At 36.7% G+C, this 23,221-nt stretch overlaps 1 protein-coding gene across 18 annotated transcripts in view; it reads right to left on the minus strand.

Moving 5' to 3' along the window:
• The window catches only part of TRDN (triadin), a 373,567-nt gene that overhangs the window by 276,844 nt on the left and 73,502 nt on the right, over positions 1–23,221 (minus strand). For all 18 annotated transcript variants that reach the window (XR_014147926.1, XM_081828915.1, XM_081828916.1 and 15 more), the window contains exon 5: positions 8,986–9,045. Coding sequence is in view for 17 of the 18 variants with exons in the window: in XM_081828915.1 (XP_081685041.1) it covers positions 8,986–9,045 (60 nt within the window). In the remaining variant the exon portion in view is untranslated. The remainder of the gene's footprint in view (positions 1–8,985; positions 9,046–23,221) is intronic.

Below are 23,221 nucleotides of genomic sequence, written 5' to 3' on the forward strand. Positions count from 1 at the left end.
CACCAGGAGGTAGGATAAGCATGGAATAGATTCTCCTTTACAGCTTTTTGAGGTAATCAATCCTGCTGAAATCTTGACGTTGTAGACAATATATAAGCACTATATTTTTCAACTGATGGTAGCAAATAAACTTAATCAACCTCTGTAACTGTGAGACAATAAATTTCTGTTATTTTAAGCCATCCAGGTTTGATACTTTGTTACCAGAGCCCTAGGAAACGAGTACCAATACTAATCATTCAGGTTCTCTTGTGCTCTTCTAACCAAATTCTCACCTGGTTCCTTGAAGACTGACCCTTGACCTAGGTCTTATGTCTTCCATTTTAGGTTCCAGAGTGCACATCTAAATCTTAAGCCATCTATTCCTCTAAAGCCTTACCAGAAAACTGCAGTCAGACCTACTCAGCAACTGAGGCAGCCAGTTGTATCCTCCAGGATCTCTGTTTGTGGACTACTCACATGATGGTATAATTGTGTGTTTGCTGTTTTAGATCTCTCATTGGACTAGGTCTTATTCATTATTGAATTTTTAGTGCCCAGTATGGTGTTTGGCACAAATTAAGTACTGTGAATAACTTAACGTGTATTGTTGCCTAATGGCTATGACCAGTTTTTTCCATCTAAAATAGCTGCCTGTGAGGATAACCCCGTTTCCACTGACTGGTCCACTTTGATGTTGACCACATGCCATTAATCAGCATACACTTCTGCCATGTGAACTTCTTCCCCACTCCTAAGGTCAGTTCTTCACCTGAACACTAAGTAATTCAGGTTGATGTAGCAAATACCTATTGTTTTGAATGCCTAAAAAAACTCTCCTTTTGTCTAGGAGCCATCTTGGATAAAGTTCTCCCATCTAGTTATATGTTTACCAACCAGGTTGCAGTCTCTTCTTGTTTATTCTAGGAGTAAATTGACATGTTTAATAGTTAAATAAAAGCCTAAGTGTTATCTGAAAAATAACAATAAAATTTGCAATTGGAAAAAAACCCAAGGCAATATGCAATAAATAAAACTAAATGGAAGAAAATAAAATATATATTAGTATTTATCTTTGGATAATTGGCTGTGGTTGTTTTTCTTTCTTTTTTGCATTTTCCAAATTGTCCAAATTAATCTGTATTACTTTAATCTATATTATTATGTTATAAATTTTATTGTGTTTCCTAATTACATGTTACAGATTGTCTTTTTTTAATATGGAGCTTACTATCAAATTCTTCAATTGTTGCTGACCGAATAAATTTGACATTACAATAGCCCAATTAAAGCTGAATAATTATATATATTTGAAAATAAACATAGAAATGTCCAAGGAAAAAATTGTCAATAGGAGCCAAGTAGAGATTAACAAAATAGGGACATAAATGCTTCATTAGTTAGTTCATTCATTATTTCAATGTTTATTGAATGTGTTTCATGTGTTGAATACTTTGCTGGATGTTAGAGTCATTTTTAATTTGATATAAGCACACAAATTCAGAGCTGGTAGGAATCTGAAAGACCATTGAGCTCACATCTCTTTGTTTAGAAATAAGAAAACACAGAATCACAAGAGGAAATGTCAAAAAATGACCTAGAACATACCTGAAGACACACATAGTTCCTGCCTTGATGGTCCATCTGAGAGTCAAAGAAATGAGCAGGAGACATGCCCAGTGACTCCACAAGAAGGGCCTGCTGGCCAAAGAGAAGTGTGCATACAGAAGCACAGAGCTGTGAGATGGCGCTGGAGCCTGCTTAGGACTGTTCAACAGCGCAGCTGCCTAAGGCACAGGCACTGTGGGTAGGTCTGCGCTGTCCTGGTGGGGGCAGCAGGCGCCAAGTTGAGAATTGAGGGGTTGAGGAGGAGGTTCAGAGTAGGAAGTTATGTGGAAAGCACACAAAACTGGACATTTCTGTGGCTATCACTGATCATATGAGGAGAGTCTTCTACACCATGGTAGAAAATATGGCTTTCATCTCTAAGGCACTGTGATGACAACAGTTGGTTTGAAGCCTGTGAGTGTCATGATCAGCATGAACTTAAGGGGTAATTCAGAGAAATCAGCTAAAAAACGACTGTCTTAGGAGCACCTGGGTGGCTCAGTCAATTGAGCGGCTGGTGCTTGATCTCAGTGCAGGTCCAGATCTCAGGCTCATGAGTTCAGGCCCCATGTTGGGCTCCATGCTGGGCATGGACCCTACTTAATGAAAAGAAAGAAGGAAGGAAGGAAGGAAGGAAGGAAGGAAGGAAGGAAGGAAGGAAGGAAGGAAGGAAGGAAGGAGGAAGGGAAGGAGGGAGGGAGGGAGAGGGGGAGGGAAAGAGGGATGGAGAAAGGAAAGGAAGGACTGTCTTAATCTAACTGAGAAATGATTGTGGAGGAGATAGCAGTGGAAGAGGTGAGAATAGGATAAATTATAGTAAAGAGGGAGTATGACAAGGGACTGAACAGGACCGCTCTTTGTGTTTAAAGAGTTCAAAATGTCTATGGCAGGACTGTCACTCAAATACCTTCTGAAATGAGTCATATTAAATGTCCACTACAGGAGTGATAAGAGTGGTGAAGACTATGGTAAACAGTAGGTGCAGGACCCACCTAAAGACATCCACTTGTACATTATTTTAAAATACAGCCTGGTCACTGGAAACTGCTGTGGATTGTACCATGAGTTTAATTGACAGCAATTCTAACCCTGGTTAATCATTTGAAAGCATTTGAATCATTAGAAGAGCTTGACTAAAACCCCGGCCTCACCTCCCCAAAAACATTAATGGTCCCAGAATGGAGTCTGCAATGGCTATATATATATATTTTAAACTATCCAGATGACTCTAAAGTCCATCAAGTCCATACCACCCCTGGCAATAATGACCCTTCCTTCTGCAGCTTGAATAGCCTCGGCGGATAGGATATCTATTATTGTGACCAATAATACAGAGGGATGAAGACATTCTGTGCAGTAGAACTTAACATGGGCTTCAAATACACTGAGTGAAAGAAGTCTGTTAGCTATCTGTGTTAAGTCAGATGACAGTTGTGTAGGAGGGTCCAGAGACTTTTCACGCTCTACTTCTTCAGTCTTTTCAAATATCAAAATTAATTAACCACTTGGGCTCCTAAATTAATCAATGTTTTAAATGAAATGTGAAGAGATTATCCAATATAAAAATACTTGAGGTATTCAGGTCATTCTCAAGTTTTTGATTTAAGGTACATGCACACTGAGTATGAATTTTTAATGAGTTTATATTATAGTATCTTAAGGAAATTATGGCACTGTCTTGGCCACACATAAATGTTATCTTACTTCTAATATGACTAAACTCTTCACATATCCTCATCAGGAAAAAAACAAAAAGAAACAAATGAACAAATATCTGGCTTACTAAAATAAACCAAAAATAATGGAATGAAACCTGAATACTTCCTCCAAACCTGAATTCCCTAATAATAATTTTACACCTTACTTTTGCTATGCTGATGGCTAAAGTTTTATAAAAACTCTTATGACAATGTTGCTATGGTAAATTTGGTAAATTTTGCCATTCTGTGATTCCTACCTTTAAATACTTATATTTTGTACTTGGCTATCTCTGTCCTTTCTAGTATCTGACTAGTGCGTACTCTTGTTAAAGAGTAGCTCGGTGGGGTGGTTTAAATAACGACCCCTAAAAATGCATCCATGTCTTAATCCCTGGAACTGTGAATGTTACCATACATGGCAAAAAAGGATTTAGCAATGTGATTAAATCAAGGATCTTGAGACAGGGAGATTATCTTAGATTATCTAGGTGAGCCCTAAATGCAACCCCCTATATCCTTATAATAGGGAGTCAGAGGAAGATTTGAAGACAGAAGAGAAGTCACTGTGACCACAGCGGCAGAGATTGGAGTGATGCAACCACAAACCAAGTATAGCAGCCCCGGAAGCTGGAAGAGGCAAGGAACAGATTCTCTCCTAGAGCCCTTGAGGTAGTTTGGCCCTGATGACAACTTGATTTGGACCCAGTGAAACTGATTTTAGATTTCTGGCCTCTAGAACTGTAAGATAATAAATTTCTATTGTTTCAAGATACCACATTTTTGGCAATTTGTTACAGCAGCCACAGGAAACTAATACACCCATTTGGCATTTCTACCAAAAGAATGAGTACTGTCAGGTCTCATTTCTCATTTTGTTAAGTGTAGCAATAATGGTGAGGAGACCTAGAGGTGGATCCAGTTTATTAACTACATGATGCCTGCTATGCAGGGAGGCCATCAAGCAAGGCAAGTTCAGGCTCTGTGGAAGTACAAGCAGATCAGTGAAGTTGATCAGCAGATTACAAGGTCCCAACCATGGGGTGTCAGAGAAAAATTCAAGATCCTCCAGCTGTGAGAAAATTCTAGTACAGACCCTTAGACACAATGGAGCCAAAAAGAAGAAAGAAAATGGGAAGGCGGGGATAGTGGGAAAGCCACGTGTTCTTAAATTAGAGAAATCTGAGATTAGCATTATTAAGCATACAACTTAATAAGCACATGAGATATTGAGAGATTAGCATTATTAAGCATACAACTTAATAAACACATGAGATATTGAGAAAAATCATTAAGTTCAGATAAACCTCAGTATTCTTAGTTTTAAGTGGGTTTGTAGCTACCATGTTGGATTCTTCCATGAAGATTAAGTAAAACATTAGAAAGCATAGATTAAGTACAGTATTTGTTTCTTAGTAGATAAATGCTTGTATAAGATTTTTTAGGAAGGGAAGCAGAAATACAGGGGTGAAGTGGCAAAGAAGTTAGTTTAGTGTTGTGTTACAGAATCTTGGGATGACAAATATTAAGTTCCTTCAGTCTATGATCAGATGGATATCAAATGGTCCCAAATATAAGATGAGAAATAACGCAGATAAGAAATCTGCAAGGGATTGTCACTGACCTAATCAGTAGTGATTAAGAGGATTAGTTAATTGACTGATAGTTACTTTTGAAATTAAAATTTGCCAAGAATTCTTTGAATAATTTCATATATGCATTTCATAATCATTTAATCTTCACAACTGTATTATACCCATATTACATATGAGAAAATAGAGGCAACAAAAATGAATTAACTTGTCCAAGGTTACATAGGCAGTAGTTCCTAAATTTGGATTCTGACTCAGATTAATTCAAGTTAATTCAAGACATTTCTAAAAGTAGGAGAAAATAATGGTGACATCCTTTGTTGTCAAAGTCATATACTGTGCTCCTGGCTTCTTATTGGATAAACATGTCTGAGTGTTTACCATGAGCCAGGGAAATGGTCTTTAACAATCATGACTCGGACCTTTAACTTATGACAAATAGCACTAGTTTCTATAATTCCCTACAATGAATGTATATCTTTTCTTTTAAGGCCTATGTGTACATAGTTATTTGTACCTATGAAGGATATCCAAACTGTGGACTACCAGATGAGACTGACCAATATTTCTTGTCATTTGTCATGTGGCTCTGCATTCCACAATGATCATCCCTTCACCTGAATTACTCGTGGGCTGTGGTCTCTAGACTGCCTTATTCATCTCCATCTGGAAATCAGTTCTTAGAGGTTAGACAGAAATATATTCTAAAATATTTGGCTTTAAATATGAGTGTATTCTGCAAGATCATTTGACCTATCTTCCATTAGAAACCATCTTCCATTAGAAACCATCCCCTTGGAATGGAATCAGCATTCTTCAAGCTAACTTCTGCCACAACAAAATACTCAGTGCCTACAACTCCTCTGGCATGATGGAATTCCACCTGCCCATCAGGGCCATTTATATTAGCAAAAATTTGGTGAACAGCATCTTCGGTAATCCAAGAAAAGTTAAACTGTGGTTGTAAGTTTCTTTTAAACAAATGGAATAGTCCACTGAATTACTATATTAATTCAATATAAGGTCACAAGTGCAGAAATTACTGTGATCATATGTATAAAATAAATTATAACTTATTTTAAGTAGGAAAAAAAACCCAAGGTTAATTAAAATGTAGACATTAACTAACATGTCAGAGTTTATGCCTTAAAATCAAAATAAGTACTTATTGCCAGATTAAGAATTAAAGGTTTGCTCCTCAGTTCCATGAAACTGGTGCATTTTCCCTAAGAAAAGTATCTGACAAATTAAACAGGGAAAAAATAGGAACAAAAGTTACCTTAGCTTCATGAATTAAAATCATCTCAATAAGGTGGATAATTATAAAAGTTATGAAAAGAAGTGGGGATTGAAACCAATTCATTGACACTTTAAAAATGAATTAGATAGCATATTTATACAGAATGATTTTGGAAATGTATGTTCTCTGGGACTACATATGCTAGGGTTTTCTTTCTGTATTCCATTTGATGAGTAGATCATCTACATGTAGAGTTCCAGGGCTTTCCAAAAGTCTTCACACTCCTAAAACCTTTTTGAATACCATATAAATCCCTTACAGGAGAAAAAAAGAGAGACAACAGGGTGTGATCTAGCTTCTATCACTACCAACATTTTTATCTCCCCCAGCTTCACCAGTACTCACCAGCTTTTTATTTTTTTCTTATTTTTATTTTTTTTACCAGCTTTTTAGACTCAGATATTTGCTGGCATGTCTATAACCATCACAGGTTATTAGTACCTTGGATATATTGTGTCTTTTCTTATAAGAGTTCAGATATTTTGGTAAAAAAGTAAATTCCTAACTACCTATCATATATAACCATAACTGATACGAAATGTGGCATATAGAAAACATATTTATCTACAGATGTGAATAGTTATAAAACCACATTTATTTTCACTGAACTACCTGGAAATAAAAAGCAGGCATTATTCTACCTGGATGAGGAAAACCAAGCAGTAAAATGGACTCTTCCATTCATACTGACACAGAAAAAATACAGAAAGAAGAAACTACCTCGAAAGCCTATTTAAGTCTTCAACAGTTGAAGCTCCGTTTTCTCTTTCTTAAGAAATATTCACTTTCCAAAATATATTTGGTCTATTCGGGGAATCTATTCAGGTACTAATCTCTAACCCAGGCTTTGAGAAATTTATTTTAAACTGCAGCCAAATTCACTGTTTTAATTATGCAAGACTCACTAGTTTAATAAGTCCACTCTACAGCCCACTGCTCAAAGTCTTTAACAGCAGGATTCTAATAGAGTCAGGTCCAAAATGTAAATGGTGCCATCTGCATCACCATATCCACTCCAGCAGCACTGCTATTAAATTAACAGTACAGTCTGCAAGATAAAACAGCAGAGACTCCAGTCATGTGGAACCAGTTGAGTTTCTGTTTAACCTCCAGCAGATTGAAACACACAGTCAGTTCAGTCAGGGCTAGCTTAGTTAATCCATACCCAAGAGCTGTGTCCAGTTTCCATGACCAAAGGAATTAGGGACCAAAAAAAGAAAGGGAACAGTAAGAAGACATTAGTTCTCTAAGTACAAATAAAAATAGGTTTCAATTGAGTAAGCTTCAATGTCCTTGATTGTATAAGGATTGGGTGATCAATCTGGATTGAATTCAAACATTAGGATTAAAGACATTGTAGCTGCAGAATGATTTAAGCTAGGGGTAGACGAACCATGAGAGACGATGGACTTTGAAAAACAAACTGAGCGTTCTAGAGGGGAGGGGGGTGGGAGGATGGGTTAGCCTGGTGGTGGGTATTGAGGAGGGCACATTCTGCATGGAGCACTGGGTGTTATGCACAAACAATGAATCATGGAACACTTCATCTAAAACTAATGATGTAATGTATGGGGATTAACATAAGAATAAAAAAAATAAAATAAAAAAAAAAAGGAAGTACATAAAGCATATTAAAAACGGCATTTTAGGGCGCCTGGGTGGCTCAGTTGGTTAAGCAACTGCCTTCGGCTCAGGTCATGATCCTGGAGTCCCAGGATCGAGTCCCGCATCGGGCTCCCTGCTCGGCAGGGAGTCTGCTTCTCCCTCTGACCCTCTCCTGTCTCATGCTCTCTCTATCTCATTCTCTCTCTCAAATAAATAAAAATAAAATCTTTAAAAAAAATGGCATTTTAATATAGATTCACATATTGGTATAATTTAGGGTTAAGTAGAACTTCTATTATTTGGAACTGTACTATTTGCAACGTTGGTCTTCACTGCAGGTAATTTTACATTAGCGAGTTTTGACATAATAAATATTAGACAAGATTCTATTTCTATCTGGAAAAAATTATTTCCTTTTCTGTCCAGAGCACATATTTGCGTGATATGGAATTATGAGATTTTAATTTTTGCCCTGACTCACTTAAAAAGCATGCGAGGCTGATCACTGGGGAATCCTGAGCATATTTAGAAATACATCCCTTTGAAAGCTTTTGTTTCCTATACATTTCTTTAAAGTTTTATGACTACAAGGGCCACTCCTAGAAAAGAGATGCTTGTAAAACGAGCAAGACAATGCTGGCCATTATTAACATGCCTCTAATGCAAGATTGCAGTTCAGTTTCTGGATTCAGTTGAGTTGAAAGGGATATTAATCATCATGTTGTCACTGTTCATGTACCCCTTGAGGCTGTATACGAACGCTGCGGGGCCATCGCAGTGTGCAGCGAGGCAATATAATGACTGCATTTCTGTGCCAACGACTTTAAAGGTACTGCATGGCATAAAAAATTCAAGGTTAAAAAAAATTGAACTTTGACTTACTACAGTAACAATATTCAAAGAAGAAAAAGTATTTACTAGTAAGTCAACAATTATATTTACAGTACTAGCTTAGAAGGAAAAACCAGTTGTAAATAATTTAAACATTGTCACATGTTTTGAAGTTACTTTGATTCCAACAATTAAATATTACTTATATATTTATACCTGAAATTAACCGAGAAGTAAAGGTACTCATTTAAACACTATCAAAAATATTAAAACAAGGGAACGCTCGACATGAAAATTTTCCTTTCTTCCATACGAGCACACAAAATATATATCCTAAATAAAAATAAGAATAAACATGAAATTAAACCATTACCTTTAGTTAGTATTTTCCTTTCAGGTTTCTCCTGCTTTTCAGTCTTTTCTTTGTGTATTTCTAGGAAAACACAGAATTTGTAATTTAAAAACTTTTTTTGAAAATGTACAAAATATAAGCTATAGCTATGATCTAAACTTTAAAATTCTACCATGAAGTCTAAATTTTTCCTAAACGGAAAAAGTCATTGTAACATAATGCTACATAAATCACTCATTTATTGAAATAAAGAAAAAGTTGGATTTACCTCAAAATTAGTGTTATTTGAAAAAGCGTAAGCACTTACATAAATGGGGATATTTTGTCACCATTTTCAGTGCTAAAATTGATCACAAGCTATAATTATGTTTTATTTCAATTACTCTCAATTCAATTAAGAATCCTTAGTAAGAATGTCATTTAGATTGAGGAAGATTTCATTTTTACATATTATTAAGAATTTGTGAAATGAACTGTAACTACCTAATAGGAAATATATCTCAGAAGTATTGACTCTAAGCTATGTTTATAATCAGAACTTGACATTGAATTTAACCAATAATTACTGCATGCAGATATGACCCATTTCATGGAATAAGTCAGTTACATTTTTTTCTAAATATCAGGTTTTAACTAATATATTTAATTTGCTGCTAGCTTCAGTATACATACATCGCCAAGGCTTGGAAAATGAAGTTAATTCTGAATTCGCAGTTAATTTGGATAGACCTAAATTAAATATTAGAGTTTACAAATATGATTACTACCTCTGAAAAGTGACTTAATAGCGTGGTTTTTCTTAGAAAAATGCTAATGAGTTTTACTTATTTTTTTATCACAACTTTATTTCACAGATGATCTGAGATGGTTCTAATCACTGTACACATTTTAAATTCTCCATTTGTAAATGTGAATTTGCATTTTGTGTAATTTTTCCAGAAGCCTAAAATCAAGACCAACTGTCGGAAATTCCTAAGTATCTTCGGAAAAGACAGTGACTTTCACCTGTTAAGGAGGTAATCGTCACTTTGAAAATCTCCCCCCTTGTCTGCCCCATGAATCCCCCAACACACTATTTACAGGGCCAACCCTTTACCCTTAGCCCATCCCTGACTTTGATATGGCAATAGAGATACAAAAGAGTTAAGATACTTAATCACATCTCTGATAAAATTTCTCCAAGTTTCAAAGAAAGATCTTCAAAACCCATAGGAATCCATTTTTCTGCCTCTCTCACCATTTTTTAAAAAATCTCTTCTCTATAGGTCTCTAAATCCTACTCCAAGTGTGGTGTGTGTGCCAGATATCTGCTGGCCACTTACCATCAATTCTTTCTGAGTTGGGTGAATCATTATTTGGGGGTAGAGTGGAGCTGCTCTGTGCAAGCTCTGGTATGTAGCAGCATCCATGGCCTCTACCTGTTAAATGCACGTAGCTCCACCCCCTGTCATGACCATGAGAAGTGTCTTTAGACATTGCCAAATGCCCTCTGTATGGCAAAAATGAGCTCCCAAAAACATGCTCAGATGACTCAGGACAGTATTACTTTTGCTTATCCTGTGCTCTTGGTTTCTACACTATTTCTATAATTATGAAACAAGAATGTGTTGCACTGTAAATTATCATATAGAGGTATATGTATGAAAAATTTTGAATGTTTTTAAAGAAACTGTGCCCAGTTTGCAAAGGCACAGTAAAGTTGTATCTTATAGGCTATAGACAATAAAGCTAACATAAATCTTACTTAACACACAACACACAAAGAATTTATATCTTTAGAACTGCCTAAGGATATGAGATAACCAACCTAATCACTTTCACTAGCTAGACCTATACTGCCCCAGGCAGTAGCCACGGGACTTATGTGCATATTAAGGACATGATATGCAGTTTGTCCAAATTGAGATGTGCCATAAGTGTAAGTATATACTGGATTATGAAGACTTAGTATAAAAAAGAATGTAAAATATCTCATTAATGATTTTATATTAGTAACATTGGAATGATACGATCTTAGACATATTTAGTGTGATCATTTTGTGTGTCAACTGGGTTAGACTACTATCCCACGTCATTCAAATGAACACTAATCTAGGATTTGCCGTGAAGGTATTTTACAGAAATAATTAAAATCCTTAATCCATAGACTTTAAATTAGCAGATGATTCTGGATGACGAGGTTTCCTGGAGAGAGGGAAGAAATTCTGTCTGGGGATGACAGCTTTCATCCCTGCCCATAGATTCAAGTTTGCCTCTGATTTTCCCTGCCTGACTACTGTCCTATGGGTTCTGACTTGCTTAGCCAGTCCCCACAATCACATAGGCCATTCCTTGTAATGAATTTCTTAATACATAAATATATCTGCATAATCTTCTACTGGTTCTGCTTTTCTGGTTGAGCCCTCACTGAGACCCTGATTAGGTTAAATAAGACACATGATTAAAATTAATTTCATATTATTCTTTTTACATTTTAAATGTGTGGCTACTTGAAAATTTTAAGTTGCATGTGTGGTTCACATTATATTACTATCAGACAGTGCTGGTTTAATCCTAGGAGCGGGCAGATGACCTTTCTAAAGCCTTAGTCATCCACAGGGTTAAATCTTTACAAGTGAAAAAGCAAATTCAAAATTCTCCCCTGTCAGTACTGTCTTACTTCCTCCCTTCTATTCAGACCAACAGAGGCTGTGGAGGTGATTGGTGCCTTGTATAACTCAGGTCAATAAAGCAAGTAAAATGCCAGAGATTTAGAGGAGTCTTTAGATATGCCAAGGGAATCACCTTTAAGGGATAATTTCTTACTCCTAGTAAGGGTTGATTTGAATGCAGAAATGGGATGAAATTTTCTAAATTAAAAGCTTACATGGAATGCAACATTCATTGTGAGACAAGAAGGCCTTGAAATTGTCATTTAGAAGAATATTTTTCCTTTAGAGGTAGGCTTGCGTGTGTGTGTGTGTGTGTGTGTGTGTGTGTGTGCTCTGCAGACATCTGTTTGGCCACTCAGAAGAACAAAGCAGAGGTTCTGCAACTCCCACAGGAGGATCAGACCTGAGTTAGAACTTTCTGCAAGATCAGGCCTGGGTAATCCTGTCAGAGCTTCCTAGCCTAACTCCTTCTTGGGGAATACACTGGATAGGGTGGCAGTTTGTGGGACTACACAACAATGTTGGTCCACAGCTGTGTTTGCTGCAAGGTAGGTGGAAGTTTGCACATCAGAGAACAGACATAAGAAGCAGTGATAGGAGCCACCTTGGCACCCCTTAGCTCTAGCTGTTTTTTTTTTTTTTTTATTTGACAGAGAGAGCGCACAAACGGGGGCGGGGAGCGGCAGGCAGAGGGAGAGAGAGAGAGGGAAAAACAGGCTTCCCACTGAGCAGGGATCCCGATGCGGGGCTCGATCTCAGGACCCCGGGATCACGACCTGAGTCGAAGGCAGATGCCTAACGACTGAGCCACCCAGGCGTCCCGCTCTAGCTCTTTTGTACACAGAAGCATCTCATCAGAAGGGAATGAGCTCTAGATTGTGACCAGAATTGAAATGAGCAGGCGTCCATCCTGGAGGGAAAAAAATAAAGGGAAAGAAGACAAATCTCAACAAGATTGGGGGTCAAGAACACCATTCATGAAAAGGCAAGGGGGATATGCGTTGCCTGCACCGTTTTTCAAACCCACGGGAGGGAGGTAACCCTAAGGAGGAAGGTAAAATCCAGCATGTTGGCTACTTCACAATAAGTTTTCCTTAAGGAAAGATAAAAATAAATGAAGCTAAAGGAGCATGAGACTGGGAAAAAAATGGCAATGCATCTCTGAGTATTTGTTTTCCATTCTATGGTAACTGGAGGAGCCGATACAACCCAGTTCTGTAACTCAGACCAATCTCAAGGACAAGGCCCTAATATTTTATTTCCCTGATTCTGAACTTCAGCCTTATGCAAAGGACAGCCTCATTGCTCTGGGCAGATCTACTTAGATTTCTCACAAGTGGCGGCGGGGGTCGTGGACTAAAATACACACACATACATAAAATCTTTACAGCTCACAGTGACATATGATGACTTACACAGACATATTTCTGCAGGAACATCATCAACTAATTTTTTAACTGATGATCACTTGGAGACCATTAGTATTTCTACAGCGGCATGGGTAGACTCGCACAGCTAACCTTGTAAAGGTATGTAAACCTACATTTCTTTGCTTAGAAAAGACAAAAGAAATTTATTCCTTATGATTCAAACTTAAGGATAAATGCAATCTCTCTCTCTCTCTGCATGTTTATTGCAACATCTCATTTTCTTTGGGGATTGGATTCTATGACTAGCGTTCCTGCCTCTGCCTATGAGCCAGTTCTGTCTGCTTACACTTGAGCTGGGATATGATAACCGTTCAGGCTCCTGTCCAATTGAGTAACAACGTGCTACCAATTTGGACTTCAGAAGGATATTTTTCTCATAAGCAGATGATGTTTGATTTGTTCCTCTCGGCTGCTCTTTCCAGCTAAGAACCGTTTGTATAAGAATGCAAAATTAAATTTTAAAGATTCAAGTCACTAAAGGTAGAACTTTATTGCCCTATGGTTTTCGACAAACTTCCAAGAAAAAGAAAATTTCCTATATTATGTTAAAACCAGCTTCCAGTTGTTTAATATTTTCCATAGACTGGCGAATAACTCCATTTTTTGGTAATATGACAAAAATGTATAATTGCATAAAATTGCATTTAACAACATGACACTCTTTAAGAACAGTTCACTTAAACCTGCACAAGTCCTGGATACAAGGGACAAAGAAGAAGGTCAAAGCAGGCATCGTTTACCTCCAAATATATGTGCATTGCAATTAGATTAGCGTCCAATGTCTCTGAAGACGTAGTAAGTCTCAGCACCAGATGCCAGTTGGAATCATAAGGCATTTTGGTAACTGGTAAACCTTAAAGATTATTTTGCAGCTTAGAAGGCACAGAGGTCAAAGTATCTCGATCCAGGTGTGAGCCCGCCCACAGTCCCTTAAGGATACAAGTTTATACTTGAATTTTGAGAATTGGAGATAGGAAAAATAACATGGAGAAAGAGTGACAGCTATCTCAATGGATATGCCAGGAGGCAAAAGGAAATTCCTTTTTCTACTGAGTCATCGGTAACTTTGCCTAAGAAGAGTGAAGCATTACTCCACTGATGTTCACTGTGTCGGAAATGGGGTAAGGGCACTAAAAGATTTACAAAACGGACAAGTTATTTCCACAGAATGTGGGAAACATATTCCAACTTTTTTTACTACTCCTGATTTTCCTCTACGGCTTTTCTCCAGATGTACAGGGAAGTACGGATGAATATGAGACGTGGAAAAAAATTAATGTCTCCCTTTTTCGATTCTTACTTTCGATTCTCCCTTTTTCGATTCTTACTTCGATTCTTACCCCCACTCTAAAACTGAAAACATTTGAAGTCATTAGAAAATTTGATCACACTAGGCTTTCAATGCATTTACAAATTTCTTTCATTTAAGGAACGCGGAGAATTTCAACCTTGGATTTTACGCTTTATGATTCAAGGAAGATAACAAGGAAGTATACCCTCCTCAGCCAGCCTGTTCTAAAGTCCAAAGGCAAACAAGAAATGAGGTTAGAGTCCAATATCTCTGAAGACTTGTGAAGTGCTGGGAAACAAGAAGTGCAGATATGATAATTTATTATGTTGCTGAAAATAAGTAAAAATTAGTGATATGTAGATTTTTCATTATTTCTACATTGCAATGATCATTAAATGATTATTGTAATAATTATCATATGAAAAATGGCATAAATCTACATTATTCTAATATAATTAAAATATGCATTTTGTTAGGAGAACTAGACATAGATAACTTGTTAACAGATCTATACAAAGATATTGTTATCTCTGACATGTATTAAAATACAACGTAGTGTTTAAGATAATCGATGCTGGAATCCATCTGCCCAATTGAAATTTGATTTCTTTACTTACTAGCTGTGCAACCTTCATTTCTTCGTCTGCAAAATGAGGTTTTTTTTTTTTTAAGATTTTATTTATTTATATGACAGGGAGAGAGAGACAGTGAGAGCAGGAACAAAAGCAGGGGGAGTGGGAAAGGGAGAAGCAGGCTTCCCACGGAGCAGGGAGCCCAATGTGAGGCTCGATCCCAGGACCCTGAGATCATGACCTGAGCCGAAGGCAGACGCTTAACAACTGAGCCACCCAGGCACCCCCAAAATGAGGTTCTTAATAGTACCTTCCACATAGATTTACAGGAGGATTAAAATAAGTTAAAACGTAAAGATTTTAGTATAGCACCTGATTATCAAGTAGCATCCTGTAAGTATTGGCTATTATTATTATTACTTGTCTCTCTCACTAAATTCTAAATTTGATGAGGGCAAGAATTATGTCTATTTTGTTCCACTTTAATGTTGAGTGCACAACAATGGTGGCTATCATATACTAAACACTTGATAAATATATAAAAAATTTTAAAAATAAATATTTACGTAGGAGTATGAGTTATAAGCTCGTACATAATATAGAAAGTGGTGGTGGATCATATCTCACCTGTTCTTTATGAACCTACTCCTGATTTAAGTACTGAAATAAGTATAGTTGAAAGTTTTGAGAAAGTAAAATGTTGCATTTCTAATCATTTTTACCTCTTATTAGAAATCCTGAGGAAAGTTGCAGAATTTTACTATTTGTGGAAATAAAATAATGTATGTGAAAGGTATTCATAAATAGCAACATTTGTACAAAAATTAGATTTTTTTCATGATGTCTTTCTGGAATACTGAAAAGCTATATAATAATCAAAGTAAGGATATTGAGTATTTTTAGTTTTTTTTAAATACCAGTACTAATTAATACTAGTACTAACACTAATTTTTAATACTAATACTAAAATAGTTTTTAATGTTTTGCCTTATTTCAAAATTTATTCATAGATGTTTATATAAAAAGTAAGTCAATCTGAATTGAATATATTATACTTGTAATAAAATGTTGACAATAAAATATCATGTCTATTTCATTAGAAACAAGTGGTGGCAAGATTTAAAAATAGGACATGCGACTTAACATAGCTGAAAGGAAGGGGTCCAAAATTTCCAACTCCTTTGTTCTACATGTTAGATATTACTGCAACTGTCTAACATTCCCTATTGATGCTTACTTACAGTATTTCAATGATAATCTGCATTCTCCTTTGTCTGATAGCATTTGCTTATATACTTACAGTATTTTATATACAGAAATACTGAAATTTTGGCATCTGTTACACATATTTATGCTGGACATCTGAGAAGGTAAGTATAGATTTTAGTGATCCTTTTGGTAGCCTAAAATGGAACTTTTAGGTGCAAGGGAGAATTTTCTGGTTCTCACAGTGTGTTCTCCCTGTCCCACAGGAACATACAATTATTGAATAGACAAAAATCTTTAAAAATTCTCCAAATTAGAAGTGAAGATTAATTTCATTGGCTTGATTCCCCTTTTTCATCTTTAGGCTGTTTAATTTTATCAATATATAATCGCCTAAGCTCTATGTCTCCCACAGTGCCAGTGGTAATCATAGATCAACAGATTTCCCCAAGACTCTGAGCTCAACTTCAAAATATAATTTGGGAAGACAGGCCATGGCACTTAAAAATGGGAGGGTCAATAGCAGCAGCAATCAGTGGGATCAAATCAGTGAAAATAGATTGTGCCAAATGATTCCTAAGAATGACCTTATTTTGTAGTGAAGTCTTTCTGAGTTATTTTGTATGTTGCATATATTTTGCTTATGATAAATAGTTTTTATCTACTTATAACAAAGCTTATTGTTGAATAGTTTATAATTTCATTTAAGATTTACATGGCCAATTTAAAGCATACAATTTTTCTCTGATAATATAATACATTGTTAACAAATTAAAAATATTATCAATTCAAGATTTTAAAATGACAGACTCAAGAAGTTAAAAAGATAATCTCTGTCACCAAGGCAACCATCCTGATTCTTTTAGATAACAACCAAGTTTATTAAATTATTATGAGTGTTGTGGATTTCAATGAATGCTTTTTATCATTATGTTTTCTCTACATATCTCACAAGCAGTAGACAATATGAAATGCCTTCTTATAATTTTTCTTATTTTAATATTGAAAATTCAAATTATTCATTTGAACACAGAATCTCGATTTGTAAGATTTTGCCAATTGTGATTAGGACACAAAAGTCTAATTATGATGAATAACCAAGCAAGTCTAGTTATCCATTTAGTGGCTAATTAAGGATCGTTAAGGGAAAGCATTGTATTGAATTCTCAATATTTTAGAGAAACATTCTAAATGATGTGTAGGTATTTGTACTTTCTATGATTTTTCTGATAATTTTTCTGTTATACTGATAAAACAAATTTTGAGGAAAGCACACTACTGACCATTAATGAAGAGTATAAAGAGGAATATTTTCTTTTCCTCAAAGCTACCTAGCGTTTGTGATTAAGTTGGCATACACTTCAGATATAGTGATAGACAAATAATTGAGAACAGTTTCCTTCAGGAATGTCGAATCCCATAAACATAAAAATGCTTTGGACCTGGGGCGCCTGGGTGGCTCAGATGGTTAAGCGTCTGCCTTCGCCTCAGGTCATGATCCCAGAGTCCTGGGATCGAGCCCCACATCGGGCTCCTGGCTCAGCAGAGAGCCTGCTTCTCCCTCTCCCTCTGCCTCTCTCCCTGCTCATGCTCTCTCTCTCTCTCTGTGTCTCAAATGAATAAATAAAATCTTTTAAAAAAATAAAAATAAAAAAATTAAAAAAAATGCTTTGGACCTTGATTTATTAGATTTGATTGCTTGATAAAGTTTTGTAAAATAAGCTCGACTTTTTCAAGAAAAACTGTAGTCACAACACTGCATACTCTTGACCTCTACAAAAAATTTCAAAATAAATATGATGATACCTGTCCAACCTCATTTTTGCCATTAACTTAGTAATCTTAGGTTAATCCATTTTTATTCTTTGAATTGTATTTTTTCCATCTATAAAATGAGATACTATTTCCCATATGTTCATAAGCCAGACAGAGGTAGAAATGATAACAAGCAATACCTTTTATAAGATAATCCCTGGTGGACTTTATGGATTTGGATGACGTTTTGGCTGTGTTAGAATGTGTGTTTCATATTTGATGATACATTAGACAAAATCAATGTGGCTGTGCACCAGAGTCATCTGGGGAGATATTAAAATGTATTCTTGAGCTACAGCCCAAACTTAATCAATTAGTCTCTCATGGTGAGGAAACTTTTAGGGATCTCCAATTTAAATAAGCTCTCGGGTGGTTTCAGAACCACAGTCAGAAGTAGGAACCACCGTCTAGACCAACATTCCTCAAATGTTAATGTGCATATGAGTCGCCTGGGGATATTCCTAAAATGTAGATTTTGATTCATTTGGTCTAGATGAAGCCTGGTTCTGCAATTCTAAATCACTCCCAGATGATGCTGATGCTGCTGTTCCTTGGATCACACTTTGAGTTGCAAGCTCTAGTCCAGACAAAACTCTTGGTAAAATTATTAATATAAGACATCACAATTTAATCATAGAATCATAAAATATTACAGCTAGAAAGAACCTGGACATCAGTAAAATCCAGCCTCTTTGTTTTATGGATGTGAGAACTGAGAGCCACTGTGGTTAAGGGACTTAACCATAGCAGGTTAATAGCAGAAAGGGAAGCAATGCAAATATCTTCTCATCATATTCCTTCAAGTCTATCTCAATCATGTTTAAAATGTTGATGTGGTCAGCTGATGAGCATCAATTGTCAATAGTTATTCCAATAGTCTAGGGCAATGTGACAGTGTTATTAATTTAGTTTGCATTTTATCATTCATGGTTTGGTATTTTTTTAATGGTAAATTTATAGAGAAGAGCAGTCACTATGTATAAACAAAACATGCAATTATCCACTTATTTTCGACTCTCTCCCTTCCTGGTGTCACAACGCATAAAATTACTCATTTCTAGAATTAATCATTTGGGTTGCAATGGTACGCATCCTGGTTGTGAGTTAGAAACACATTGGGGAGGTTTTGAAAATACAACGGCTTAAGGCTTGACCCCTGGAGATTGTGGCTGGGTAAATCTGAAGTGGGAAGGGATCTGGGATTCCAAATCAAAAAGACGTCTGTGGCTTTCCTGCTGGACTTCATTATTGTAAGAGCATCCCTCCTCTAGTTTCAGGAACCAGTCCTTTTCCAATCTCAATATAAAAAGTTTGGGTGATGCTAAATGCATTCTTTACTCCCAAGGGTGAGTTTATTCCCTAGGTCTTGACAAAGCGTGTGCCGCAGGTCCCTGGCCAGCTGATTGGTTCCAAGAAGGGTGTGTTACTTGATACAAATCAATGAGAGTCCACTACACTGTTTTTGCTGAAATACTTGAGGAAAAGCACAGCCTCCTCTCTGAGTTGCTAAAGTAAAAAACGTTGGGCCTGAAGCTTCTGGCCCTCATAATTGCCACTAGAAGAAGAAAGTCAGCCTGAGAATTAAGCAGATGAAGGAAAGCAGGGTCAGGAGCAAAGAGAGAGGATTTACTAATCATGTTATTAAAAAACCTGTATCCAGCCATCCTTGAAGCCAGTTTTACTCTTGGATCTTTCAGTCACTCGAACCATTAAAGTACCCTTTCCATTAAGTCAGTTTGAAATCTATTTTGGTCTCTCGTCATTTGAATCTGATGCACAGAGTTGAGAAGCACTGGGAAGTTTTCTGTTTTGCTTTTTTTTTATTATTTGTTTTATTTTTCAACAAACCATTCTAAATGAAAATACATAATCTGGACTATGTAACATTTTAAGCCATCTGTATTAAACCAACACCGCATTTCTTATGATTTTAAGAAAGGAAACCTACACAACTGGAGAGAAAAGAGTCTGGAATAACAGCTTCTCACTCAGACACTTCTCCATTACTTATCCAATGTGATTTACAGGAAAGACTGAAGCAACCCTCAGATCAGATTTTGGTGCCAACGTCAGGGTGAATAAGAAGGGTCTCTGAGACAACTCAACTCCAGCCCAACCATTTTATATATTTCTTGTCAGAGCAGGAATAATCTCAGTGCTTTTTTTGGGCATGTTCCTTCAGGCTCTGGTTTTACCTACTTATTATCTGTGGTAGTATTTACCTACTATTATTTACCTCCTATCATCCTGGTTCTAGCTTGCTTCCCTCAATAGAGGTGAGCTCTTTCTAGTAGCATAAGATACAAAAGTCACAGGGGTGCCTGGGTGGTTCAGTCAGTTAAGTGTCTGACTTCGGCTCAGGCCATGATCTCAGAGTCCTGGGATCATGCCCCACATTGGGCTCCCCACTCAGTGGGGAGTCTACTTCTCCCTCTGTCCCTCCTCCTGCTCATGCACTCTGTCTCTCAAATAAATTTTTAAAAATCTTAAAAAAAAAAAAGATACAAAAGTCACCAGGGGCACCTGGGTGGCTCAGTGGGTTAAGTGTCTGACTTCGGCTCAGGTCATGATCTTGGGGTCCTGGGATTGAGCCCCACTTTGGGCTCCCTGCTCAGTGGGGAGTCTGCTTCTCCCTCTGCTCCTCGCCCTCCTCATGCTCTCTCTCTCAAATAAATAAATAAAATCTTTTTAAAAAAGATGCAAAAGTTGCCTGACCCAGTAGATCCAGAGTTCACTACAGCTGCAACCCCATGGAGAAGTGAATCTCTGGATCACTGACCAGATACATCTTCCTTCACCTCAGCCTCCTCAGACTTCTTTATTCTGAGTCCAACTCCAAGCCTGCTGCCTGTTCTCTTTGGGCTTTGTCCCCCTGCCACTGTGGGTCTGATCAATAATCAGAAAAACAGGCAGAAGATAAAGCAGTGGGTTCCTTGTGTAGCCCAAGGGTAAAATGCAGCACTGCAGTTATGGAGCTGAGTTTTGATCCAGACTTACTAAGTGAAGGGGTCCAAAGATAAGTGTATCTACTTAACAAGGTTACTAGGGCCAACCTAGTCACCAATATTCTGAGCCTATGAATATTAACAAGATTAGTCACCTTTCCATTTCCTCTCCTTTTTTCACTCACCATATTTTTCAGACACTTCATGCTCAGCCTGGTGCTAACCACTGAAGCTGCCAGCAAAGATGGATGCAACAAAATCTCTGGCAGGGAAACGTGTCTATCCATCTTACTCCCGATGACGTGATACAACCTTCTCAATGGCCTAATCCTAAAGTCTTGAATATTTATGATGCGCAAATTTCCTGGCTCTTCCTTATTCACCCTGACTGCAAAGAGCTATTGTGGGTTTCAATCAAGGGAGAAAAATACACAATGAAAGACCTGAGTTTAAATTTACTGGGTTCTTTTCAACCCAAGGAGCTTTAGGGAAATTTAAAAACATGACTATAAGGAGAATGTAATTTGTTCTGCTCTAAGTAGAGAAGAGCCTCTTCCTCTGCTGTTGACATGCATCAGGTAAAATCTCACAGAACATCAGCCTTCATACTTGGGTCCCATTCAAACTTAAGGACAGTTCCTTGTTTCAAAGAGCACATAATTAGGAAGCACGGAAATTCAAAGTAATGTAGTGAGGCATCTAGTTCTTTCCTATAAGGCAAGCAATGATTTAACACATAAGGCCACTATGCTCCTGAAATTGAAAAACAGTTCTTCCTTCCCAAAAAACTGAGTGTGTATAGATCCAAATGACTAAAACTATTCTTTCTGAACTTTAAAACAAGATGTCTGAAAATGACATTATAAAATGTAACTTCTTGCTAGGGGACTATTATTGTCTTCTAAAATTACATATTCCAAAGGACGTAACTGCTGTAATCATTATTCTTATATACAGAGTTACTACAGACCGAGGTTTAACTAAGAATAAACTGTAAAAAGGAGTAAGTATATTCATTATGTTGCACTTGGAAATGTTAGCACAAAAAATTTAAAAAGCTATATCTCCACTAAAGAATTATACTCTCTGTATCTGAAAAGTCAGCATCACATAAATACCAGTATAGAAATATGAAAGCAAAATCATACTAGGTTTATGACAAACCGATACTTTATTTTTGAAAAAGAAATAGAAAAATACCAACACCTGTTATGAATGGAGATATATTTTTAACTTTGCTTTAAGAATACTGGATTTTCTCTCTCTCTCTCTCCCTCTCCCTCTCCCCTTCCCTCACACCCTCCCTCACTTTGTCTCTCCTTCTCTGTATCTGTGTTGGCAAGCCTGTGATTAGCTTTGACTTGGGAGTATTTATGAGTAATTAAGAGAATTAAATTTATGTATTTTTATTATATTTCTATTTTTGCCTAAAATAGCTTTATTCATTTGCAATATAGTTATCATTATTCATTTTTCATCCTCTTTAAGTTCAGCTGTATATGATCACCTCATCATTATCAAATATGCAATGCCCAAATTATTTTATCTCATTTACTATCTCAATTGCTCATCTATTCATTAAATTCTTTAATAAGGTCTTTTCAGTACATTATACTAAATAAGATGATCTTTGACTCATTTGCAATTGTTTTGGCTATAGAATACAATGTTACATTGATCTTGCTATTAGTAAGGAATAATTAACTTTATTAGGCATATCACATAAAAGCTCCATTACAGTCATTTATTTTTTATCTTACTCTTCTAAAGATTTTATTTATTTACTTAAGAGAGAGAGTGAGAGAAAGAGAGAAAGCAGGAGCGGTGGGAGGGCCAGAGGGAGAAAAAGAAGCATACTCCCCACTGAGCAGGGAGCCTGATGTGGGGTTTGGTCCCAGGACCCTGGGATCATGACCTGAGCTGAAGGCAGACGTTTAACTGGCTGAGCCACCCAGGCGCCCCTATTTATTATCTTATTTAACAAACTTTTATCATCAACTTTTGGGATGCTGTACACAAAGACTTATATGTTCTCCTCTGCCTAGCATGTTGCTTGACACGTAGAAAACACTTGAAAAACAAACTTACTGAAGGAATAAAACATGTCAGTGTTCTGAAATAGCGATTATTTAAGGATACGCATTGTTGACTACAGTCGAACCTTGGACCTTCATGCTCTGTTCTCACTCAGAATCCTCAGGTCATCCAGAACACAAAATGTTCATTTTCATTACAGAGACGTTAATTTTTTTTTACTTTGACATTACCTTAGAAAACTTTGGGAAACTGCATCTCCTTCTATATTTTGAAGATAACTTCTTTTTTTTTTTCCCCCGCTTCATTCTTT

Source organism: Leptonychotes weddellii, chromosome 8 (genome assembly GCF_054177405.1).
Source record: "Leptonychotes weddellii isolate Sample4059 chromosome 8, ASM5417740v2, whole genome shotgun sequence".
Lineage (NCBI taxonomy): Eukaryota > Metazoa > Chordata > Mammalia > Carnivora > Phocidae > Leptonychotes > Leptonychotes weddellii.